Below are 24,265 nucleotides of genomic sequence, written 5' to 3'. Positions count from 1 at the left end.
CTCCACGACACCTGCATGGTGGTGACATTTGGCAGTGACATGATTAATGAAAAGATGCCAACAGATACAGCTTGAAGATATAGCTGTATACCTTTCCAGAGACATGACTTTCAAGGCCCTGAAAGTCCCCCATGGTGATTTACAGCCGTGGTTGATTAAGCCTGTGTGGAGGGAGGATCTCCTGGGGGCAGGGGACATCACTGGCCTCTAACTCTGTCTGTGCTCCTGCCTCCTCCCTCTGCCTGTGTTCCAGGGAGCCTCATTACTTACTTGTTTGCCACTCAGAGGGTGCATGTAGCCTGTGTGACACCCCACCACCACCACCACCCCAACAACATTCCAGAGTATGAAGGATTAAGGGAGGAACTCCTGGAGGCATCCCTCAGCCAGTCCAGGCAGGATCTCCAACCTTCTAAGGACTATTCCTACATAGGCCAATTAGCAGTTTCTCTAACTTCTATTTTAAGGATTGAGATAATTTTTCTAATTAGTTTTTTGTGGCATAAGTTTTTTAGGTAAGTTATTTATCATAATCATTGATCAGCTCATTGTTTTTTCCTGTTTTTCAAAGATGAAAGATGCTAAGAAAATTCACCATTGTCTAAAGCATTTTTGTCTAGGTCCAGAGTATGCTTAGCTTAGTGTTATTTCATAGGAAGGAAATCTAGAGTGGCCTTCAAACAGCAGTGGGTCTGGCAGTTACTTGACAACTGTTTTCTCTTTCTGGGAAGGGTGTGGCTGTAAAGGGTTACATCACACATCTATTCCATGATAGTCTCACTTTCCTGAATACCATATATTGAAATCTTTGAAAGTTTTTTATTTCACTTATCATTCACTCCTGACATTTCTTTCTCACCCTATACTTAGGGGTCAGAATAAAGGTGAGTTCCCACACAAGTTTTACAAAAGAAAAATGACACACCTAAAATTTTAGCCATCATTGCAATGCTGTTGGAAATTTTATTTTCCTAATATTTCTTTTCTCTTCCCCCACTGCCCCCCCCCCAGCAAATGATATTTTCCCCTCCCAAGCCTGAAAAGTAAGATATTAGAGTGTAGAGATTCCATGAATGTTTATGGAATGGAAAGGAGAGGGAAAATGATGGGTGGATATTGTTTTCATTTTTTATTTTTTTTAATTGATTCCAGGCTTGGGTTCTCATTCTCTCTCTCTCTCTCTCTCTCTCTCTCTCTCTCTTCCTCTATCTCTCTCTCTTTGTCTTTAAAGCTCCTTTTATTTTTTATTTTATTTTTTAAATTATCATACAATACATTTGAATTTTTACATGTACTCTTTGAGTATGTATAGATTCATGTAACCAACCGCCACAACCAGGATATGTAATGGTTCCATCACCATAAAAAACTCCCTTGTGCTGTCCCTTTGTAGTCACATTCTTCCCCCACCCATAGCCCTGGCAACCTCTGATCTTTTCTCCATCACTATATTTTCATGTTTTCTAGAATGTCATATAAATGGAGACATTTATATGACATCATACATAACCATATGTGAGTGGTTCCTTTCACTTAGCATAATGTCTTTGAAATTCATCCAAGTTGTGGGATGTTGTTGGATGTTGTTTTTTGTTGCTGAGTATTGTTTCAGTGTATGGATACAATTCATACAATACAATTTCATTTTGTGTTTATCCATTTTTCCCTGGAAGGATATTTAAATTGTTTCTAGCTTTTGGTAATTATGAATAGAGCTGCTATAAATGTTCCTGTATAATTTTGTGTGTGTGTGAACATAAATTTTCACTTCTGAGGGTAAATGCCCAGGAGTATAAGATTGCCGGGTCAGGGCAGCCCTGGTGCCTTAGCGGTTTAGTGCCGCCTTCAGCCCAGGGGGTGATCCTGGAGACCCGGGATCGAGTCCCGCATCGGGCTCCCTGCGTGGACCCTGCTTCTCCCTCTGCCTCTCTCTCTCTCTCTAACAAATAAATAAAATCTAAAAAAAAAATTTTTTTTTAAATAAGATTGCCAGGTCATATGGTAAGAACCCCATAAGAAACTGTCAAACTTCCAGAGAGGGTCTATCATGTTGCTTCCCCACCAGCAATGTATGAGAGTTCCAGTTGCTCCACATCTTTGTCAGCCTTGGTATGGTCAGGCACTTTTGATTTAGCTATTGCAATAGACGTGAGGTGGCCCAGCTGAGGGTCTTATGGGAGGAAAGGAGTGGGCCCTTGGTACTACCTGGGCTCTGCATCACTCTGCAGAGTCAGAGATGAATTGGGGCCTCAAATAATGTCCTCGGAGACTGCTCTCCCTCCATCAAGGATGCCTACCCTCACCTCTCCCTGGCCAAGCTTTGCAATCCCAAGAAGAATTAGGAAGAGAACAGGAGGGATATTGTGAGAAGCAGCTTCAAAGGGATGGAGCAGTTTGTATTAGGCCTCCTCCTCTATACTTCCATGCCTTCTTTCTGCTACTCCCCCACCTCCTTTCTCCACAGTGGAATATAAATGGGTCTTGCAAGTTGCTCCTTTTAATTCAAATTGATGCCCACCCTGAGGAAGACAAAACACATTTTACTTCAGTGAACAGTGATGGAAGAAAAAAATTCTAGCAAAAATAAGTTGAAATAATCAAAGGATCTCTGTGTTTTTATCCAGATCACTGTGCCATCAGCTGTGAATCTCATTAATGTCCTTGAAACATCAGAGAGTCACTCACCTGGCAGGAATCCTCATTTAGAATAGCAGCACCCACCCCCCACCTCCCCCCCACCCCCACCCCACCCCACCCCACCCCAAGCCCCCAAACCAAGCAAAGTGTACATAGACTTGAGAGCTATACTTATAGTGGAAAAGTTTTTTTTCCAAAACATTGGAAGAGGGTGCCTTGGTGGTTGAGCATCTGCCTTCAGCTCAGGTCATGATCCTGGGGTCCTGGGATCCAGCCCAGCCTGGCTTCTGGCTCCCTGCTCAGCGGAGAGCCTGCTTCTCCCTCTCCCCCTCCCCTGCCGCTTGTGCTCTCTCGTTCTTGCTCTCAAATAAATAAATAAATAAATATTCTTTCTTTCTTCCTTTTTTTTTTTTTTTTTTAAAAAAAAGGCCAAACATTGACAAAAAAACATTGGCAAAATTTAGGATTTGGGAAACTGATCATTAAAACACAGAGAAAACTGGGGAATATACTAACTATAGAAAGGTCTTTGTTGCTGTTGTTCAAATACATTTTCTTTTTATGACAACTTCAGATGAGACTACACAGAGCCAAAGAGTTATCTAAACATAATAAAATGTGTCTAATGGAGCTCCGTATCTTTATATGTTTTAGAACCACATGATCAAAAAAGATGTATTACATTGCTTGCTGTATAGCTATATTTTATATTGTCAAGTCATGATTACCTTGAATAAGAGCTAAATAACAACATTATTATAAACCAAACATCATCCTTATTAGTCTTTTACAAGAGACTCAAGTATGTTTATAGTGAGTATTTTTATGGGTGGGGTAGACTGGGAGGGTTTGACAGGGAAGGAAGTCTGATATAAATTGCTGAATGTTTTAATGGTTTCCTAGAATCATTAGCATTTATAAGAGTACACTGTAATGAGTTGACACTATAAAGACAGCTTTGAATTCTCCTCAATGGATAAAAGAAATTATGATCCATTCTTTTTATGTCTTTATCTACAGTAAATGCATAGAATCAGCTGTCTACTCATTTAATTATTTATGGGAACATAGTGTGCCTATGTCCCTCTAAGTGCGATACAGCACAGGTATTTAAATACCCATCATTTAAATTAAATACACTTTCTTACTCTGTAGTAATACATATTGTATTGAATAAAGCAGCCATAAATACTTGGGTGTCTAGAAGTGCATCTTGTGATGACTTTCCTACTCTTCATTTTTGTTCAAAAAGTAAAGTCACATTTGTTAATGAATTCTACTTTGCAAGTCTCAAGATTTTATTTGGCCAAATTGATTTTTTTCCAACTCATCACAAAGCCCCTGGAAATAGGAACCTATTGCTTTAATTCTAGCAGAGACAATATTTTGATGTTAGAGGCTTAGTATCAGTAACAGATGCCTGACATTTGCTCACCAGTAAAACCTTTGTGACCTTGGCCAATGTCCTTAACTTGGAAATGTTCATGACAAAGGAACATGGGATGAGTACTTACATCTCAAGGATGTGATAAAGTACTTAGCAATTTAACAGCTACTTATTGAATAAGTGAATAGATCTACTATTTTATTTCTACTTTTTTCACTCAAGACTGCTTTATAGATAACTTTTCCAGCATGTGCATACTTTGTGTGTTTCAAATGTCAAAGTATTTTATTTGATCATAATACCATATCATTTTTAGCTTACTCATTTATAACTGGAAAAGGGACATTTCCACATTATTGAAGCCATGTTAAGCAACATACGTACAATTTGCACATCCAACTTCCTTTTCCTTTTGAGTTGCATCTAAGGGTGCCTATTCTAAAGTTGGAACTCTTACGTGCCAGGCTATGATCAGTGTTTTGTGTCTTGCTGACTGTTGTGTGGTTGTTCTTCACATTCATTGCATTCATTTACAGGAATTTGTATGAACCCTGGTAACTCCTGCCAACATTAGATTTATTATTTTCATTTGTGGTTCCTAGGTCAGTGAGTGCAAGATGGTACTTTATATTTATTTAAATGTGTGTTCTGTTCATTGTAGAGCTGAGTACTATTTCAAAGTGTGTCATTTCAGTGCTCATTTGTGGCAACTGCATTTTACTCTCGGCAGGTAGAAGGGGGTGTTTTCTTATGGTATTTCTTATAGGCAGGTATTTCTAATAGGCTTTTTTGCATTTAGAATATGAGGGAAATTATTGTGATAATTGTAGCTGTTTTTATTTTCAGCCTTGTTCTCATTTTCGTGTTATATGGAAGTTTATTTCAGAGATTTATTTCATTACATTAAGGGGATTAATAGATTATAAGCACCGAAAAAACTCTAGGTCTCTCCAGAATTAAAATTCCTCTCTCATTTTCCCTCTCTCGCTCATCCTTTGAAGCTTTTTTTGGTTGCCTTTACATCATATGGAAATTTCTGTGGATGTCATAAGGAAGCAGAAGCAGGAAGGGAAAGGAATAGAATACTGTGGCTGTTCCAGTTCCATGTTACCAGTGTTTTTTGTCCAGGATGGCCTTTTTCCAATTATAAGGCCCAGGTTTGTGCAATTAATTTCTACCCTTCCCTGCTTCTTCCTGGTCACTGCTATTTCCTCAAAGTTGCATGAAATTATTCTCCTTACTAATTAATTTCTGACAGGGATCATGACTTCAATGGGTTAATTTCATTCCAAGGTATATATCAAAACCTCTTTTAATGAATTTTTTAAGTGTCCTAAACCAAAATATGTAATATACTCATATCCACTCAAGGTATTTTAATGAATCAAGGTCTTACTGCTGCTTCTTATGCAGGTAAAGAACAAAATAATTATAAGGGTTCTGGATAGATTACAAAATTATGGCTATAACTACCTGTGACACCAACAATTCGAATATCAGCTCTGTTTTTCTAACACCTGCCTGTAAACGTGTCATGTTGTCAGGCTCCGTGGAGCACGCTGAATAACCAACGTGCCAAATTATTATCTTTGGAAATAACTTAAATTACCATATACAACTTCCTGTTTATCTGAAACAGTACCATACGTAGAAAAACAATGCAATAAAATTCACTGATATTTTTTAAAAATGTAGATGACTTACCCACACTATATGATCCCCTTCAATCTTTCCACTTCTCTCTCTAGTGTGGCTTGGTCAAATAAATGGATTTAAAAAAAAAAAAAAAAGAACAGCATATGCTAAAATACAGAATTTTGCTATCACTGAATTATTGGAAGTGAGGAACAAATTTTGGTATTTATTAGCTTGTTTGTGGACCTATCAATCAGGATCATCCCAGGAAGCAGGAGGCATGTTCAGCTGTGAGTTTTGGAAAATGTAAGGCAAGAAATTTTACAGAAGCCAACAAGGAATGTTGAGTCACTTGACCAGAATAGCAGGAAGACATTACCACCCCCAGGCTGAGATGTTAAGGGGAGGAAACTGTTAACAGAGCCCACTGTGAACTAAAATAGTAGGAGGGAGACTCTATCCAACAAGAATTGTCCTGGAGATAGATGCGGCCACTGGCAGACAGTAGAGTAGGGAGGAAGCCTGGGGAATATCTCTGCCTCCCTCTTTCCTCTATTGCTACCTTCTTGATGGCCAAAGCCAACCCAAGTAAGATGGTCAGGCAGCCTGAATGATGCAGTCCATAGGGGTAGACCCTCCCGTCCAACTCCATAGTACCGAGCAGAGCAAAGCAAAGTGGAAAATGGATCTGGGTTCCATTGGACAAGAGTTAGCATAATAGAATCTTGAGCTTCCCTTTGAGGATAAACAGAAGAGAGTGCACAACCCATTTATATTTTAAATAGATCTGTAATGTGCATTACTTGTTTCAAAGACACATACTCAATCTTTCTGTATTCAATCTTTCTGTATAATTTCAGTGGCAGGAACAAGGAGAGAGATGATCACACGTTGGCAATACTTGTTCACCACAACCAACAGACAGATTCTATTTTCTGTAACTGACAACCGCAGGCACCAATCAGGCGAAATTATTAAGAGCCTAAAAAGAAAGAGCCTAAAAACCTAAAATGTAACCGCCGCATCTAGCATATGTATTTATTTTCTGCTTTTAATTTCCGTTGTTGAGTCTTGTTTCTTGAGAAGTTATACACAATTCCTGAAGGCATGAAAGGGTCATTCTATTAATTTGGGGAAATCTCACCCTTCCCTACACAAGGCAACCATTGACTGGTACAGTAAAAGTCACTCTGTAGTGGAGTCCAGTTTTCTGAGTCATCGTCTCATGCTGGACCCAGCATTATATTAATTTTTTTTCCATTCAAGTCAGCCTTCTCTTTAAAGCTATGCACCTTTTGTTTCAACTCGCTACAGATTTTCACTTTACAGCTTTTGAAGCAGATTAAATACTTTGGTATTTTGAAGTGTCTCACCATTGGTGGTTGCAAGTTATTTTCATATATTTATTGATTAGAATGGTGAGATTCTCCTTTTTATGATAGGAAGAAGCATAAAATATTACTCAGGGAAGGTAACTAACATTTATTGAATTTATTGAACATCTATTACATGCCCACAATATTTTTACTTTTCATTTTATTTCACAAAGAAGTTTGGAATAATTTTTATTAAGAGGCAACAGTCTTTATAGTATATATATGATGTTGGTGCTATTAACTCCTCCTTATAGATGAGGAAACGAAGATCCAGAGAGCTTAATTTTGTAAAACTGTGGAATGAACTGTGAAATATTTAAGTTAAACATTGATGTCTCCCTAGTGAAAATTAGATTATCTGCTAGTCTTAAACTCAGTGCCATGACGACAATGTATGCCTTGCACCCCATATTGGATGCCTTTGGATTGCACCTGTATCAAATGCAATGACATTCTGTTGCGGCCGAGCCATTCAAGGAAATTTGAATCTGCCACAGATAGGCCCAAGATGATCCTTAGTGACCGAATCGAGGAAATAAAGATCCCAGATTTTCACCACCTTTTGCTGTATGTATACTTTTGTTTCCAGTTGTATTGTAGATTGAAAGTCTGTATAGAGAAGGCATGGTTCAGGCCAGAAATGTGTTAGGTAAGCATTTAAGAATTACTTTCTAGGATCACACCTCTTACAATGGTTCATCTGAGATTTTCAAAGGCATTTATCCCCTAAAAATAAGTAAGATAGCTCTTCGATTCTCAGATGCTGTACAGCTACTCCACCAATTTAATAATGGCTTTTCAGGGGGAGAAAACACGATCACATTGAATATAGGAATCAGTTCCACATCCCGATTCTAGAAATGTTGAAATGTTCGGAGAAAAGCATGGGTGAGAAATGAGGAAACAGGAGTTACTTAGGACATAATTTTCTTGAAATAACCTTTTTCTCCTATGTCAGCTGTATCCAGATGATATTCTGAAAACAAGGAGGAAGGAAAATGCCTGTTGATTTTGAATTATGCTATTCTGGATGACCCATTTAGATGGTGATTTGGGAAAATGGGTCATGATGGGGGCAGTGACTCTCCTGGGGTGGCTCCCAAGTTAGTAGACCCGGAATAAAACTATAACTCTGACACAGATATCAGAACTTCTCCAGGTTTCTCTGATGCAGTGGGTAGATGAAGGCCTATCAGGTGAAGCTGGAGAAAGTTGCGAAGAGCTAGCATATGCCGGCTGCCTGGCTCAGTGTTGGGCATGTAGTCAGGACTATTGCCATGTGTTTGCCACAATGGTTTTATGACCTGTTGGTCCCAGCCATCCTGCCTGGGAGTTAAACCATGTGCTAAAAATAGAAAATACTACTTCCCTGACTCTTCTCTCTGGCTGAATCCCAAGAATTCCAGAATTCTTTCAGGTTCTTCTCCATTCACTCTTTGTCTCTGGAGTATGCCAGGAGCATCGCATTGGCGTAGTGTTCTTCGTTACCTTATGGTGTCTGCACCTTCATTTCTGCTGCTCTAATTCCCTGCCAGGATGTGGTCCCCATTTCTGGGAGAGGCCAGCGACTTCCCCAGGCAGCCCTTTACTTGCCCTGCTAAAATTCCAGCATCAGTGCTACCCAAGCTCATGTACCTCAGGGATCCCCTGGAAATGCTTTTAGTTCACACTTAGACTTTCTTAAAGGCTCCTGGAATTCCATGGGAGATTGAAGTTTTTATGAGGTTAACATAGCTAAAGTGAAAATCACCATTTAGGTCCTGCTTCCAGCTCAGTTGCAGACTATTTATGTTGAATCAATAAGTCACTTAACTGTCTGGGACTCAGTTTCTTCCTTCCTAAAAAGGAGGGCTACAGGAGATTATCTCTTTAGTCCCTTCAGGCACTTATATTCTCTGTTAGAACCATTTTGGCCATTGTAAAAAACAAAAAACAAAAACAAGTTGCATTTGTTGTATTTATAAAATGTTAGTTTCAGAATATATTTAAATACACACTGTTCAGCATCTAAAAAGTAAGCATCTCTTCAGCATTGGGAGAAATTAAATGGTGGGCTCCAGATGCGATTCAGTTCTCTGTGGAAATATGTATCTAAATCATAGATCTCATAGCTGCCTTGAGGCAGCTGCCGAGACTCTTGTCCTCCCCACCTGTTTCTCTCTACCTGCTTTCTACTCTTTGTGGGATGAAGATTTGTGAAGTTGTTCTAGCTCTGTTGGCTTCTCTGTCTCTTTTGTGTTCAGCACTTTTTCTAGCCTGGTATCATATTACAGCCTCCCACTGCCATTTCCTCTCTGATGTATGAGCAAAATTGAGTGACTCTGGAGCCCCACTGCCTTGGGATTCAATATGAGAGCCAACTCTGATGGCCCTTGGATTTGAAATCACAGTGGGAGGCGGGGTTTTTTTCCACCGAGACACCAAAAAGCAGATTTTTCTATTTTGACTTAAAACTTCAGTATTCTAAATTTTTATTCTGTTTTTCTTTTCCTTTACTCATTTTTATCCAAAAGGTATAGGTAAAACCACAATGTCTTAGTCTCTTAAAAATTGAGCTTTTTTGTGCTTGGAGGACCTGAGTGGTGTTTGATGAAATGTGGCAGAAATAAACCATGGAGTGTGTGTCTGAGTAGGGGCTTGGGGGAGTGGGTCCTGTTCACGTTTCCCCTAGTAATAAATATACCTAGGTCCCATATATTTTAGGGGTTCAGTAGGTTCTGCATCCCACTTCCAACTCTTATACCCATCCCACTTATTTATATCAACAGAACATGCTGAAAATTACAACCTATTTACTGTTTCATCATTCTCCAGAGTCCCTAGCCTCTTAAAATCCAATTTGAGAGAGTGTTCTTGTAACAGAACCTAAACTCACTGGAGAACTTCATATTTAGACACCAAAAAGCCCCAGAATTAAGATAACGAAAGCCAAATTTAGGAAAACTTGAATTTTTGTAAGTAATGATAGTGAGTCTTACTTTTTACAATAGAAATTGCTACCATTCATCAAACACTGGTTACGCCCCAGACTCCATCCACTATATATCAATCTAAATAAAACTAGACTTTGGTTCATCAGGTTGTGTCACACCAAGAAGGCTTGATGGATTTTTCTAAATTTAGAGAGATCTGACTATAAATATTGAAAAGTTAGCCCCTACCTAGTTTTCTCTGTGAGGCCAGTCTCTGATGTGGGCGTTTTTCTCCAGAGCGGCAGGAAGGGAGGTCCACCTAGAGGCTCCTGTGCCTGCTAATGTGGAGGGACAGGCCACGCTGGGAAGCATATGCTGAAAAAGCGAACGATGGCTATACCTAAGAGACCCTGGATGAACGTCACGGGGCAAGGTCTCCAGGGGCAATACATCTGTTTTAGGTCGAGTTGCTTCTCACACGCAACTGTTTGGGATGGGTGCTGGAGGGAGAAGGAACAGGAAGATTTTAACAATAGTTCATGAATCTCTCAAGCAGTGCTGGAAAAGCCAGGCAATATTTGCTCTGGGTGTGTTTGGACGTGTGTGTGTGTGTGTGTGTGTGTGTGTGCATCTATATATTATGTGTCCATCCATATGTGTATCTGTATCTGTGTGTTGGAGTATGTATATCTGTATGGAGATGTCTGTGTGTCTATACTTACATGTCATGAATATGTGTATGCCTACATGCATAAATGTACTATATACATGTATGTCTATACAAATGTCTATAAACCTAAGCATATTTATTCATGTGTGCATTTTGTGTTCATAGATATGTGGTGTCTATATGTATGTGTATGTGTGTGTATCTTAGCTGATAAGAGCTTGGGTGACTAAGCAGGAAGAGCTGCATTCAGTACTCACCCATCCCAGTTGTACAACCCTGGAGAAGTTTTTGTTGTTGTTAATTGAGATATAATATAATATATCTCAATATAATTGAGATATAATATGATATATATATATATTTATATATATATATAAAGAAGTTTCTTAACTTCTTTTTCTTTCAATCACTTCATCTTTAAGCTGGGAATAATAACAATTCATGCCTTATAGTCTATAGTAAAGTTCACGTTAAATGATGTTGGTAAAACTACAGCTTATAAGTAACTAAAAGTATCAGTTCCTATGATTGTCACCTTTGCTGTCATCCCCAGTCTTCATACGCTGAGGACTCTGAGGCCAGGAGGATGGAACACTTTCCTCCAGACACAGTGGCATTATAGAGTAGGTCCAGGGGTCCAGCCTAGGTCAGTTGGTGTATTGCCCAGAAGAATCTGTGAGGCGGGTAATATCTTTCTTGTCTTTCCACACTATCTGGAAGAAATAATTTGATCAGTTCTTGTTATAACCCTTCGACAACCTCATTCCATCACTGTGGGCGAACAGGAGAAACTCACTCTTGTTTTTGTGCCTCCAGTTGGGAAAGAAAGAGTAGCCCCTTCCCTGGTGGCAGCACAGGCTTTGGAGTCTGGTAGACCTGAATTGGAACCTTTAATGCACCACTAATGATCTGGGCCTGGTTTGGGTTTATTTGTTGTTGTTTTTCTTAGTTCTGTGGGTGCTTTCAGGAAGTCAGGTGTATAAAGTTGGACTACGAATCCTTAGATAAGGAGATACTCTCATTGGTCTTTCTTTCTTGCTTGCTTTCTTTCTTTTGTCATTAGTCTGACATTTTAAGTAATGCAGTAAGCACCTATAAGACCACCTCCCAAACAAAAGCTAGTATTTTGACAGTCACCTTCATGTAACCATTTACCATTTGGCCCCCACCACCACCACCACCATTTTGTCCCATCTCCACCTACAATGACCTCATCTGAGTCTCATGTTTGTTATTCCTTTACTTTCCTTTATATGTAACCTTATTCCATTCTTTAGTATTATGAAACTTTTGATTATAGTGGTTTTTTAACTTTCTAAAAGAACCTAATATTGTGTGTAATCCTTTGAGACTGTTTATTGAGAAGATTCATCTATGTTGAGATATTCTGTACTACATCTCTTCTGTTCTATTTAATATTCTATTGTGTAAAATATACCATATTTACATCCTATCTTGCTGATGGGCATTTGGGTGTTTTCAGGATTTTACTGTTGTGAAAAGAGCTGTTCAGCATTATTGAACATAACTCTTCACGCACATGTGCAGGAATCTCTCTTGAGTAGGAGTTGAATTAGTGGATTGTAGGGAGTATCAATGTTCAATATTAGGAGATAGTTGCAAATTGTTCTCAAAGGTGGGTGCCCCAATTTTAACTCTCATTGGAATGTGGATCCACCATCTTTCAACTCTTGGAACTGTTAGATTTTTCATGTTTCCTACTTGAATGTGTGTAACATGGTTATTTCATTGGGGTTTTAATTTACCTCGCTCTGACTACTAATGATGCTGAATGCCAGTTCTCATGCTTATTGGCACATGCGTTTGTTCAGCCATGAAATGTGTATTCATATCTTTTGATCGCTTTTATGATAGGTTGCTTGTGATTTGCTTATTTGTTTGCAGAAGATGTCAAGCAAATTACATGATCATTTTGGGACCATTCTTGCATCTGTAAAGTGGGGATGATAATACAGCATTCATAGTGTTGATTTTAGGATTGAATTAATGTTTATGTATGGTACTGTGAATATTGGTACATAACATAATAGATAGTAAAAAAAAAAATGTTAGTTCTTACTCCCTACTTAGCCTCGCTTGCTCTGAAGCTATCATTTGGTGGAGTAGTTTGTCAGATTTTGCCCCATTTGCTTAGTGGAGAATCTTTGCTTATTGGTATGACCAGTGTGGTCCTGCTAATGTTGTACCTTAGGGAATAAAGCTAGTTAGATGAACTCATACTGTTCGGGAGGAAACATAGAAAAAGAACGTGAAAAGGAAGAACTTCAGTGGGGGTGCTTGGCAAAATGAAGGGAAAAATATCAGTATAATTATTATGTTGGTCTCAACAGCTGTCTGTAGATGTTTGAACTGTGTATTAGTATGGCAATCAGGAAAACTAAGGATTAATGAAATATCCATATCCATCATGAAACTGAAAATTCTAGCAAGCCGAAGATTCTCTGATGATGCTTGGGAGCCAGTGGTCAAGAAGCCCTATGCCACTTTAGGCTTTCTGCCTGCCTGCTGCTGGAAGCTACTTCCACAGCACTTTTGAGACTGCTGTGCAGTCACGCGGAAAAGCTACACTGGGGACCAGGGAAAATATTAGAGGAAGAATCTGAAGGGCACCACTAGAGGCCATGCAGTTACTGCTTCCTGTTCCTGCCTTGTCTTTTTGAGTGTTGAATTCAAGGAGAGAACCTGGATATGATAGTAAAAACAATCGCCTCTACCACCCTGGATCTTTGTGTGTCTCACTGAGAATATTCCTGGAGGAATGGAAGCTGGAATGTCAGTGCTCCAGTACTTCTGAAATTGCTGCACTGCAGCATGCCATCTTTCATCTGTCTCTATCTGTGTTCAAAGTCCCTCTTAGGATTTGGAGGTAACGTTTTTGTATTCCTACCATTAAGTATACCTATGACAAGTGACCATTTTTAGTGATGATAACTCTGAATTTGATAAATATTGAAGCAATAGTTTGTGTAAATTCAACCAGGGAAATGTGGAAATAATTTTTTGTGCAGGATGCTTCTTAAAATGTTTGTTCATTCAATGCTATGCTAATGGTTCTTTGGGTTTTTGTTTGTTTTTGTTTTTTTCTGGTTTGAATGCTCTCCTTTGCAGTTTTTAGGAGGATAATGTGGAATTAAGAACAGATGCAGGTTAGCTACAATGTCATCTCAGCTTTCCCTCTGTCCTTAGTACACATCAGTTTGACCGACCGATTCGTCTGAAATTGTTTGCTCTAAGGACACATGCTTAAGAGTTTGGAAACACCTTTTAGCTGTGATGGCAGCTTCAATTTAAGGAAGTGGTTAAGAGAAAAGTCTGAATGCTCTCCAAAGACAAGAATGCCCTGCACTTATGCTTAGCCTTTGCAATTCACAAATGATCATGTGTTTTCTTTTGTGCCAAGAATTACACAGAAGAATAGTGAAACATAACTGGAATATATTTTGTAAGCAATTGTAAAAACAGCTTCATGAAAACATGAACTTGGATGAGACCTCAGAAGACTGGAGCTGCCCATCAGTCAACCTGGGAACCTATTTCAGGCTCAAGATTCTTATGTATGGCTCCCCCAGTGGCTTTGGTAGGCCTTTTGTCGATCATTGGGAAATGAATTTCAATCATTGGTATTGGAAGTGAGTAATGAGCAAAGTGTGTATACAGACACTGCAGTAAATTCAGAGAGATTTTTCAGTGGGCTCTTGAAACTTTCTGATCTTGATGTTGTTTTACAAAGGGAGTCCCTTGATGTTTGAGAAGGGGCTATTACCTATCTATGTCAGCTGTCTCATTATGAGGGACATGGGGCCCTGGCTGAACAGAAATTCAGCCCCTTTCCAGCCAACTCCTGGGTTGTTCATTTCTCTTCATTCTTTTCTTTTCTGACAGCAACTTTCAAAAATAATACCATTACCCAGGAAATTTTGGTGCGATAGTTTGAGCATTATTCCTATTTTTGTAGTATATTTTCCTTTAAATCTCTAATTCTGAAACATTTCTCACATATTTTCCCCAGTGAATCCAGAAATTTTTGCCAAAAAAAAAAAATAGTGCAAAAATCTTTCACTATACAAAAAGAACTTTTCATAGTGGAAGGTACAGAGAAAATAAGGATGCCTTAAAAGAGCAGTTTTGCATTACAATGAACCTTGATACAATGTACCTTTTAGTTGCAAATTGGTAAGAAATTATTTGTGCAGAAAGCCAAAATCTTGCGCCAGGATATCGCGTTATCTGTAGTTTTATTCACATTTTATGTGTAAGGACGTTAAAACCTAGAGAGGTTGTGGATTGCTCTAAATTAAATAGGGAATGGCAGATCTAAGAACAGAAACCAGGTGTCTTCACACCAGGCCAAGAGCTTCCCCTACAAACTGCCATCGCTCCTGTGCCGGCAGTGATCTGTCGGAAGCAGTGGGTCCACTTTGGAATCCAGTGGAAGCGCCTAGAGAAGTAATGGTAAAGGCAGGTTCTGAAGTGCTTTTACAAGGTGGACCAAGGAGGATAGAAATAATGTAACAGGCCATACGAGTTGTGTCACCGGTGCTAGATTTGGTGGTTTGCTAAGAGGACTCATGGGATTCTGCATATAGTTGTGCTCCCAGCTAAGATGTATTGCAGTGAAATGACACAAGGCAAACTCAGCAACGGGAGAAGGTGCATGGGGCAACGTCCTGGAAACCCAGCAGGAGCTTCCAAGAGTCTTTTCCCAGGGTAGTCACATAGGATATGCTTCATTCCAACAGCAACAGACTGTGACAACACATGTAAAATGCTGTCTACCTTGGCAGGCTGTTACAGACTCTGCCCAGGATGTTTACTGGGGGCTGGTCAGAGATAGCCTCTACCTCGCACCTAGAAAAACTCCAGGCTTCCAGAAGAAAAGCACATGTGTGGCATGGACCATATTGTTTTCTAGTAAGAGTTTGGGTACAGTGAGCCACCCTCCTCAGTTGAGAAGCATGGGACTCTGCCCCAATCCAAGTTTCCAGACACCAGCCAAGGGTCAACCTTGCAAGGAAGACTTTCTGAGGACAGCATCTCAGGCCTGCTACAGTAACTCTGTTGCACAGGAGCTAGGGTCGTTATGGAACAGCTACAGCAACACTGAAAACAGTTGTTTCAAAGGTTGTATCAGATTCCAACAGAGAGAACTGACAGCAAGAATAAACAGGTGGGAGGTAAGGAATGAGGGAATAGGAAGAGAATTTCAAGTCTGGGAGATGAAATACATGGGAAGGGTGTGTGTGTGTGTGTGTGTGTGTGTGTGTGTGTTTCTCCACCCACCCCCACCCACCCCACCCCCGCCGGAAAGTTTGATTTAGGACTGTGAATGCAGATAGAATCCAAAGAGTCCAATGCAAAACTAAATAGATTTTGGGAGGAAAAGCATTAAAAAACAATTGGCAGATAGCCCTCTGAGAAAGCTTATTTAGAGGAGCAAACCCCTTTGGGAAGAAAGGTATAAGAAGTAATAGGAGAAAGTTATGGGGAATCACTGCTACCTACTGCAGAAACACACTGGAAGACAAACATGGTCCAAAGAAAAAACCCTACTAAAAAAAAAATGTCAAAAGTTGATTGTAAAACTAGTGCCCCGCCCTAAGGTTTATTTAGGATTATTTAGGAAGAGTGGCTGGATAGGAAGGGGAAACATTCTACATTCTGGGTATATTAAATATGAGATGACAAAGGAATCGAGTTAGAATTTTCTTTTTACCACAAATAAAATACATTCAAGATACTGGTAGATTGCATTAAAAAACCTGATTCTAATATGACATTCACATCTGTGGTACATTCCTTGGTCATGCTTATGGAATTAGAGCAAATCACATAATTAAAGAATTAGTGTTAAGAGGGAATTTTGACTTTGTATTAGCTGTGAAGGACACGCTGTTAAAAGACATAATTTTAACATGAAAATACTATTAATGTTATTAAAAAGTATATACATTAGCAACTTTTTCAAAGGACCTGAACTAGCTTCTACTTACTACTCATTGAAATTAAGTGATTCGTTTTTTTTTTTAAGATTCTATTTATCTATTCATGAGAGACACACAGAGAGAGACAGAGACATAGAGGGAGAAGCAGGCTCCCTCCAGGGAGGCCAATGTGGGACTCGATCCCAGGACCCCAGGATGACGCCCTGAGCCAAAGGCAGACGCTCAACCACTGAGCCACCCAGGTGACCAAAATTGAGTAATTCTTCACCCAAGTTGTCTAATCTAGTCTTGATTTAAAAAAAACACACACAAAAAAATAAGTAGCTAATTTTTCCTTGTTTTGTAAGAATTACGTGAATAATAAGAATTATAGTAAGAATTCCCTAGAGTTCCCTCCCCCTATAGGAGAAAGGTCCTGATGGGTATAGATTAAGCACAAGAACATTGGAAATGATGTCTTTGAGGGTAATGTGAAATGCTGTGGAGGTTGTTAGTCTTTGCACCAAACCAGTGAAACAATGTGTGTATGTGAGCTTCTAAACATTCTAACATAAAACCTCTTTCTCACTGATTATCTTTTTTTTTTAAGATTTTATTTATTTATTCATGAGAGAGAGAGAGAGGCAGAGACACAGGCAGAGGAAGAAGCAGGCTCCATGCAGGGAGCCCGACGTGGGACTTGATCCCGGGACCCCAGGATCATGCCCTGGGCCGAAGGCAGGTGTTAAACCACTGAGCCACCCAGGCGTCCCTCTCACTGATCGCCCATATAATCTGGGCAAATTTCAGCCATGTAGGAATATCCGTGACATATCACTAGCCCCACAGTGGCTTCTGAGAATCCACAGTTATATTTCCTTCCTGTAGTTATTAAATTAATTATTCAAATGCTGATTTTTGCTTTTGATCAGAACTGGCACCATTTTATTTAGCCAAAGCAACTTCTCTATGTTTCTCATGTGTGTGTGTGTTTTTAAAAAGAAGCTTCTCTCTTTGTGGGGGTAGACAATCAAGTAACAGGTTTGGGGTAATTTTTTTTTTTAAGTGGGCTCCACACAAGGTGGAGCCCAACACAGGGCTTGAACTCGTGTATCTGAGATCAAGACCTGAGCTGAGATCAGGAGTCGGACGCCTAACTGACTGAGCACCCAGGCACTCCTGGGTCAATTTTTAAAATTGCGTTATGTGTGTGGGACAAATGGGGATGCAATGGTTGTACAGAAATACGAACACAACTACTTCATAAATATGTATTATGGAGATAACATTCTTGTTACACAAATTGGATGCATCAGGATTTTAAATGTCACCTTTGGATTTAATGCAAGTTCCTGACTGGCATTTCCCTGATCTTCCTTAGAAGGCCTGTAGCCACAGAAACTTGCTTGCAGTCCCTTGCTATCAGAGAGTGAGGTTTCTCTCCTGCCCTCATCTGTGCCCTCCAGCTCCCGCCTGCTCCTGTTCCCTTGAGCTCGTGCTATCCCCTCTAGATGCCAGGACTCACAGCTGCAACAAGTGGGGGGATGTCACGGGGGAACCCTTCATTCTATGTAGAGTCACAAAATGGAAAATCAAGGACATGGTAAGAGGATTATCTTCTTTATCTTCCATTGCCTCTCTTGTTGTTGATTTTTAAAACTCAGATCCTAGGGCTCCTGGGTGGCTCAGTGGTGTCACTCAGTTGAGTGTCCGCCTTTGGCTCAGGTCATGATCCCAGGGTACTGGGATCGAGTCCCACATGGGGCTCCCTGCAGGGAGACTTATTCTCCCTCTGCCTGTGTCTCTGCCTCTCTCTCTCAATGTCTCTCATGAATAAATAAGTAAAATCTTTAAAAAAATAAAAATAAATAAAAATCATACCCTGCATTGCTGTAAAGCACACTTGAGGTAGGCATCCCAGTTATTAAAATAGAATAAATAGTGGAGAAAGTCAGGCCAATACGGGAGAGAAAAATAAAGCCAGGATAAGCTGAGTGGGACAAATGAAGACGTCAGGGCCTTGTGCAGTGAAGAGAAGTAGGCTGCAGATTTGGCCCTTCGGTTCCTAGCAATGAAAGTGAAGAGGGAAGCATGGTTGGTGATAGATTTGAAACACCTGTAAGATAAAAACCCAAGTTTTTCTAATATTAAAACCTAAGAGGAGTGCCTTCCATGGATGCTCTTACAGGGTAATGTGAAGGACAATGATCTCACCAGCTCCCTACAACAAAGGTAGTGAGACTCCCATGGCTATGTTAATGACCTCATCAATACATACTTGTTTACATACTGCACAAGCCTAATTGAGGAGCTGCAGTTCTAAAATACAGTGATTCCAAATACACAGCTCTGTCCAAAGGAAATTTAGAAGGCTAGGCAATCCCCATATCCTTCAGGCAATTATATGCATGGATGTATTTCTCCCCACGGGGTTTTTCATAAGAATTATTCAACATAGACCTTTGGTTTGTAATCTCTGACTAAAACAGAGAGTGCAGTGTGGACAAAGTATTTGGGACTCCATCAAGGAAGGAGTTCATTTTCTCTAATGAAATTCAGGATGCATCCCTGAATGGATGGCCACCGTGGCTTTGCTCAGAGATGAGGGACGACCCACTGGCAGGGATAAAGATCTTCCTCCAGAAATAATTCTGGATCCACTTCAAACCAACATAGATTGTGATTCTAATTCAGGTTACCTTACCTGTATAACAGTAATTTGGGGAAATTAAAAATTGGGGTTAGGAGTCATGGAACAACTACATTGCCTAGAAATGAAATATCATTCAAGGCATATGTGTTATGCCCACCAGAAAAGAAATCTTAAAATGCATCAGGCTGAAATGTAATTAACTATCCATGAGCCACGAATCCTTAGGGGGCCTAGTATTTGGTACACAACTGACTGAAAGAAATAAATCCCAGAGATGCTTAAATTTTGATCACGTTCCTTCTCATTTCAGAATAGAGACAAACAAACCTATAGAACATTTTGCATTCTTTTCTCTAAAGAGTAATTTTTTTTTAATAAGCAGGCTAGTTGAAAACGGAATTTTATTCAACATTAACTAGTGGTTCAAAGTCAGGAAGTGTAGAGCCAATGTGTATTTCTGATACATCTTGGAATGCTTCCAAACATGTCCATGAGCACTTTCTGCCCAGTACATGACTTCAGAATGCCAGAAAATCTTCACTTTAACCTTTAGAGTGTGCTAGCGTGATAGAGAAGCCCATTATAAAGCAGTGTACATATTAAAATTCTCCCTGGTACTGGACTTATATTCAGAAAGAAGAGTCTCTAAAAAACTTGCATTTGATAAGAAACAAAATACAGACTATTCAATACAATGAAACCTATTTTATTTCAAGGATTACAAAGTTAGATGGAAAATGCTGATAAGGCTCACTTTCCATAATAACTCTAGTCTGCTCCTTAACCTCTGACATCTCTCGCCACATCTCTGTTGCCAGGCAACAGTGGAGCAATAAAACCTGTGTGAGTGAAAAAAGTTCCCAACATAAGAATGAGCTGTATTCTAGAAACTGGTGAGCCACTTATTTAGATTTTAAATACATTTGTTCATGTTAAAAATGTTATAAATGGTAGTTCCATACCCACACTGGCCACTGTAAACCTACTCGTAATGCTCTTGAAGTATTGAAAGGCGGCACCTTTGCTATCCAGATCACTTCATGGTTCTCTTCTCCAAAATGCCAGATTCCAGAATATGAGAAAAGGCCACTGAATGGTCAAAATAGATGTTGCAGAGTCCTTGTATGAGAGCGTATTCTTAGAGGAACAGTAAAATGAATCTACAGCCACATACAAGAATGCCATGTACTCTTTTTTTAAAAATATAATTTTAAAAGATCTTGCTATTTGGTTTGAAGAGTGAGAAAGGATGATATAAGGAGGAACAGGGACAAAATTCAGAAGCGATTGCTGACAACCTGAATGCAGAGGTAGATACAGAAAACTTAAGACAGCTCAAAATACAACAACGTACTAAGCTCCATCTACCATTAGACGTCTTGCACTGTTTTCTACCTTCTTATAAGAATTATGATAACCATCCCATAACAACTAATCTGTGCATTTTAGAAAGTTTGTATTGTAAATAACATTTGGAAGAAAACAGCACTGACTCTAAATTTTGAAGGGGTACATCTTCAGCTCTAAACGAAGCTTGTGTGAAGTTAACAAAAACCTGAGATTTCTGTGTAGCTCACTTTTTTATAGAAATGTAGCAATTTGGGGCACTTGAGTAGCTCAGTCAGTTAAGTGGCTGCCTTTAGCTTAGGTCTTGATCCAGGGGTCCTGGGATCAAACCCTGCATCCGGCTCCTTGCAGGGTGCCTGCTTCGCCCTCTTCCTCTGGTGCTTGCTCTTTCTTTCTCAAATAAACAAATAAAATCTTTTTTTTTTTAAAGAGAAATGCAGCAATTTAATTAGACATATGATTTATGAGATGTTGCCATGGGGAAATGTATTAGGAATTTCAACTAGGGACACCAGATAAACATCCCCCACTCAGAGGCATTGAAATTTAGCAATCTGCTCTTGGGAAACATACAGAAAAGAGAAGAAATGTTTCCACCTTTATGTAAGAGAAATACACATCTCTAAGTTAATCACCAAGGTGTGAATTGTCTAGAAAACCCATTTGCCCCTAAAGAGGCCAAAAGCATGCTTCCCTTCTTCTCACCCTTAAGGTGGGCTGCTCATTCACAATGGGACTATCCCCAATCTGAGGACTAATTTATATATTACACTTCAGCAACATTTTAATCTAATTGTTCACGAGCCCTGCTGATTCTTAATTGCTGTTTTGGTCATGCACACAGCAGTGACAGTAATTCCAAATTAAAAGGTGAGTGATTGGTATTAAGTGTTGGGTTAACTTTACTCGGTAATTGCCAATACTTGCTAAAAATATCTGGAGGCAGCCACCACCTCTTTAAGATGCAACCATCTAACTAAACATGTTCTGCTTACCCTAACTGAGCCTGCTGTCACTGTTCCGTGGCATTATTTCTTCCTCTGGCGTGCTTCTATATCTGCAGGACGCGTTTTGAGTATTCCCATCCCAGATTACTGAAAATTGTTCCAAAATGCTATGCAGTCTTTTTGAAAGGAAATGTTGCCCAATCAAATCTACAGATTATAATCAAGATACATTTTGTAAAACTGTATTTATGGAAATGTGCCTTAGGAGATTCCATAAGCCAGCACTGCACTTAATCTTCTACACAGTTCCTCAAGTTTTAATAACTGGAAATTTTGATATCCTTTCCTAATTTTTCAGTTTGAGTTTCTTAGAGAATTCCTGAAGTCCAAAGCCTGTTGGGGCTAATGCCAGGGCTCTTGGAAGAATCTGATAAGATGTGGTTAGCATGCGGGAACCCTGGGTGGCGCAGCGGTTTAGCGCCTGCCTTTGGCCCAGGACGCGATCCTGGAGGCCCAGGATCGAATCCCACGTCGGGCTCCCAGTGCATGGAGCCTGCTTCTCCCTCTGCCTATGTCTCTCTGCCTCTCTCTCTCTCTGTGTGACTATCATAAAAAAAAAAAAAAAAAGATGTGGTTAGCATGCAACATATTCAGTAACAACTTCTTATTTTGGGATTCAGGGGTGAAAATATGGACTTTAAGAGCGAAATGTTTAATGATTATATATTTGTGAGAGACAGCATGAGCACAGAGGGAGAGGGAGAAGCAGACTCCCTGATGAGCAGAGAGCCCAACTCAGGGCTCCATCCCCGATCCCCGGACCCTGGGATTATGACCGGAGCCAAAGGCAGATGCATAACCGACTCAGCCACCCAGGTGCCCCAAGAATAAAATATTTAACATGCTTCTCCCATTGTGGAGCGTGGGAACGATTTGAATATATACTGCTGGAAGATGCCTTGGGGAAAGTTTGCAACTTTGTTAGTCTCTCCTGTTGACAAACAATCCGTATCACCCACAGATGTTGTGCATTTAATCAAGGCTTGAGTATGGGGGCAGCTAGCAAATGTGGCTTTACTCCTGGGAAATCTGGATCCATATTTCACGTTTAATGTTTCGAAACCTTCTTTGATATGTCAACAAAGCTTTTCTTTCCTCGTACCTGATTTTTTTTAAAACTATTCAGAGGACTTGGTAGAAGCCAGAGTGGAGACAAAAGGGAAGCTCTTGGGTTTGGATGGGATGGTACTCCATTAAGGACCAATGGTCCTTGAGCTTTTTGCTTCTGTACCATTTCTTAAAAAGTTTGAGAACTATGTAAACTATGTATCCCTTACACATTTTCAAGCTCACATCTAAAATATTTATCTTGAATTTAAATGGTTTCAGATATAATTTCAGATATCATGCATATATTGTGCTTTTTTATAATCAAATAAATACATCACTTTTTTATATGTTCCTTTTAAATACCACAGCAATTGGGTGTCCATCATCATCTATTTCACAAGTACAGTAACAAACTTTTCTTTTACAGATATTTTGCATCATTTCTTTTCCTCCTTAAACTTTTATTTCCATTCTACTTCCTGCACAGAATCCTACCCTAATGTATTATTTTCATGCTTCGAAATATTTTATTGATTACCTATTAAAATTCTCTGCAATAAAATGGGTGCGTAAATTGAAATTTGAGCTTCATTTTTCATTTTATGCGGCCATAATGTTCTAAGTCTCACAACTATTTTTTGGACTAAGTGATCAGTATAATTATTACCAGTAAACACAAGTGTAAACAACACATTTTACAAACTATGATAAATACTAAACATAAAAAGTAATCTGTTACTGGAAATTAACCTCTTAGTAAGACAAAGAGAGCATTTTTTCCCATTAGTTCTTGAATTTGTGGGTAAATATTATGTATTGCTAAAATGAGACGTAACTCAGTAACATCCTCCTTCCTTCCTCCCCATCTTCCTTCCCCCCTCCAACCTCTTTCTTTCTTTCTTTCTTTCTTTCTTTCTTTCTTTCTTTTCTTTCTTTCTATCTAATTTCTTAGATAATCACAGGCAAAATTATTTAGGTACAGAAGTGGATGCAAATGGAAGAAGTTCCGTACTATGGCAAATATCCCCCAATTCTTGGAACTAATGTAATAGCTACTTCATTCTGTCTTCAATAATTTGGTTGAAAGGAAAAAATTAGAATTTACCTGAGTTGCAGAATAGTTGTTAATCAGTTACCAAAGCAATTCCAATCACTGAAGAAATTTCCTTTGTGCATCTTTTAGTATTCCCCCTTTTTTTTCCTCTGCAAAGGATTGCTATCCTGGGAAAATGCACTGTGGAGATGGGGCCTGGGGGCTGGTTTGCCTTTGCACTGTCTAATGGGAGGAAGGGGTTGCTAAATGAGAAGTAAGAAAGGAGAACCTCAGATGGCTGTTGCTTTCTCGGGCAGATCAGTTTTAGGATCTAGAAGTTGCAAATTGAGTCCCTTAAAACTAATGCCAGCATATATACCTTAAGAAAAATTGTGTGCTCCCAGAGGTATCCATATTCTAGTTTAAAGACCATTATTGCAGAAAATGAATATTTTGCTATGTGATTGTTTGAGGGAAAAGTTCAGATGATCATAGTTGCCCTATAGATGTCACCATTATTTGGGGGGAAAAAGCCCCATTAGGTAGAGTTCTGATGTTTGTGTCCCACCCCACACTGTCTGATCTCTCCCCTCTTCCCTTATTACACAAGCCTTGA

At 39.4% G+C, this 24,265-nt stretch overlaps 1 protein-coding gene across 2 annotated transcripts in view; it reads left to right on the top strand.

Annotated features, from left to right (window-relative positions):
* The window catches only part of EPB41L3 (erythrocyte membrane protein band 4.1 like 3), a 226,544-nt gene that overhangs the window by 38,823 nt on the left and 163,456 nt on the right, over positions 1–24,265 (top strand). The window contains exon 1 of one of the 2 annotated variants that reach the window (XM_025429408.3): positions 13,266–13,504. The exons of the other annotated variant lie outside the window; for it this stretch is intronic. Coding sequence (XP_025285193.3) covers positions 13,450–13,504 — 55 coding nt within the window. The 5' untranslated portion in view covers positions 13,266–13,449. Of the gene's footprint in view, positions 1–13,265; positions 13,505–24,265 lie in introns of those variants that run through there. 2 annotated transcript variants of the gene reach the window in all.

Source organism: Canis lupus, chromosome 7 (genome assembly GCF_003254725.2).
Source record: "Canis lupus dingo isolate Sandy chromosome 7, ASM325472v2, whole genome shotgun sequence".
Classification (NCBI taxonomy): Eukaryota; Metazoa; Chordata; class Mammalia; order Carnivora; family Canidae; genus Canis; species Canis lupus.
The sequence above is the reverse complement of the archived record's forward strand: the minus strand, read 5'-3'. Positions and strand labels throughout refer to the sequence as shown.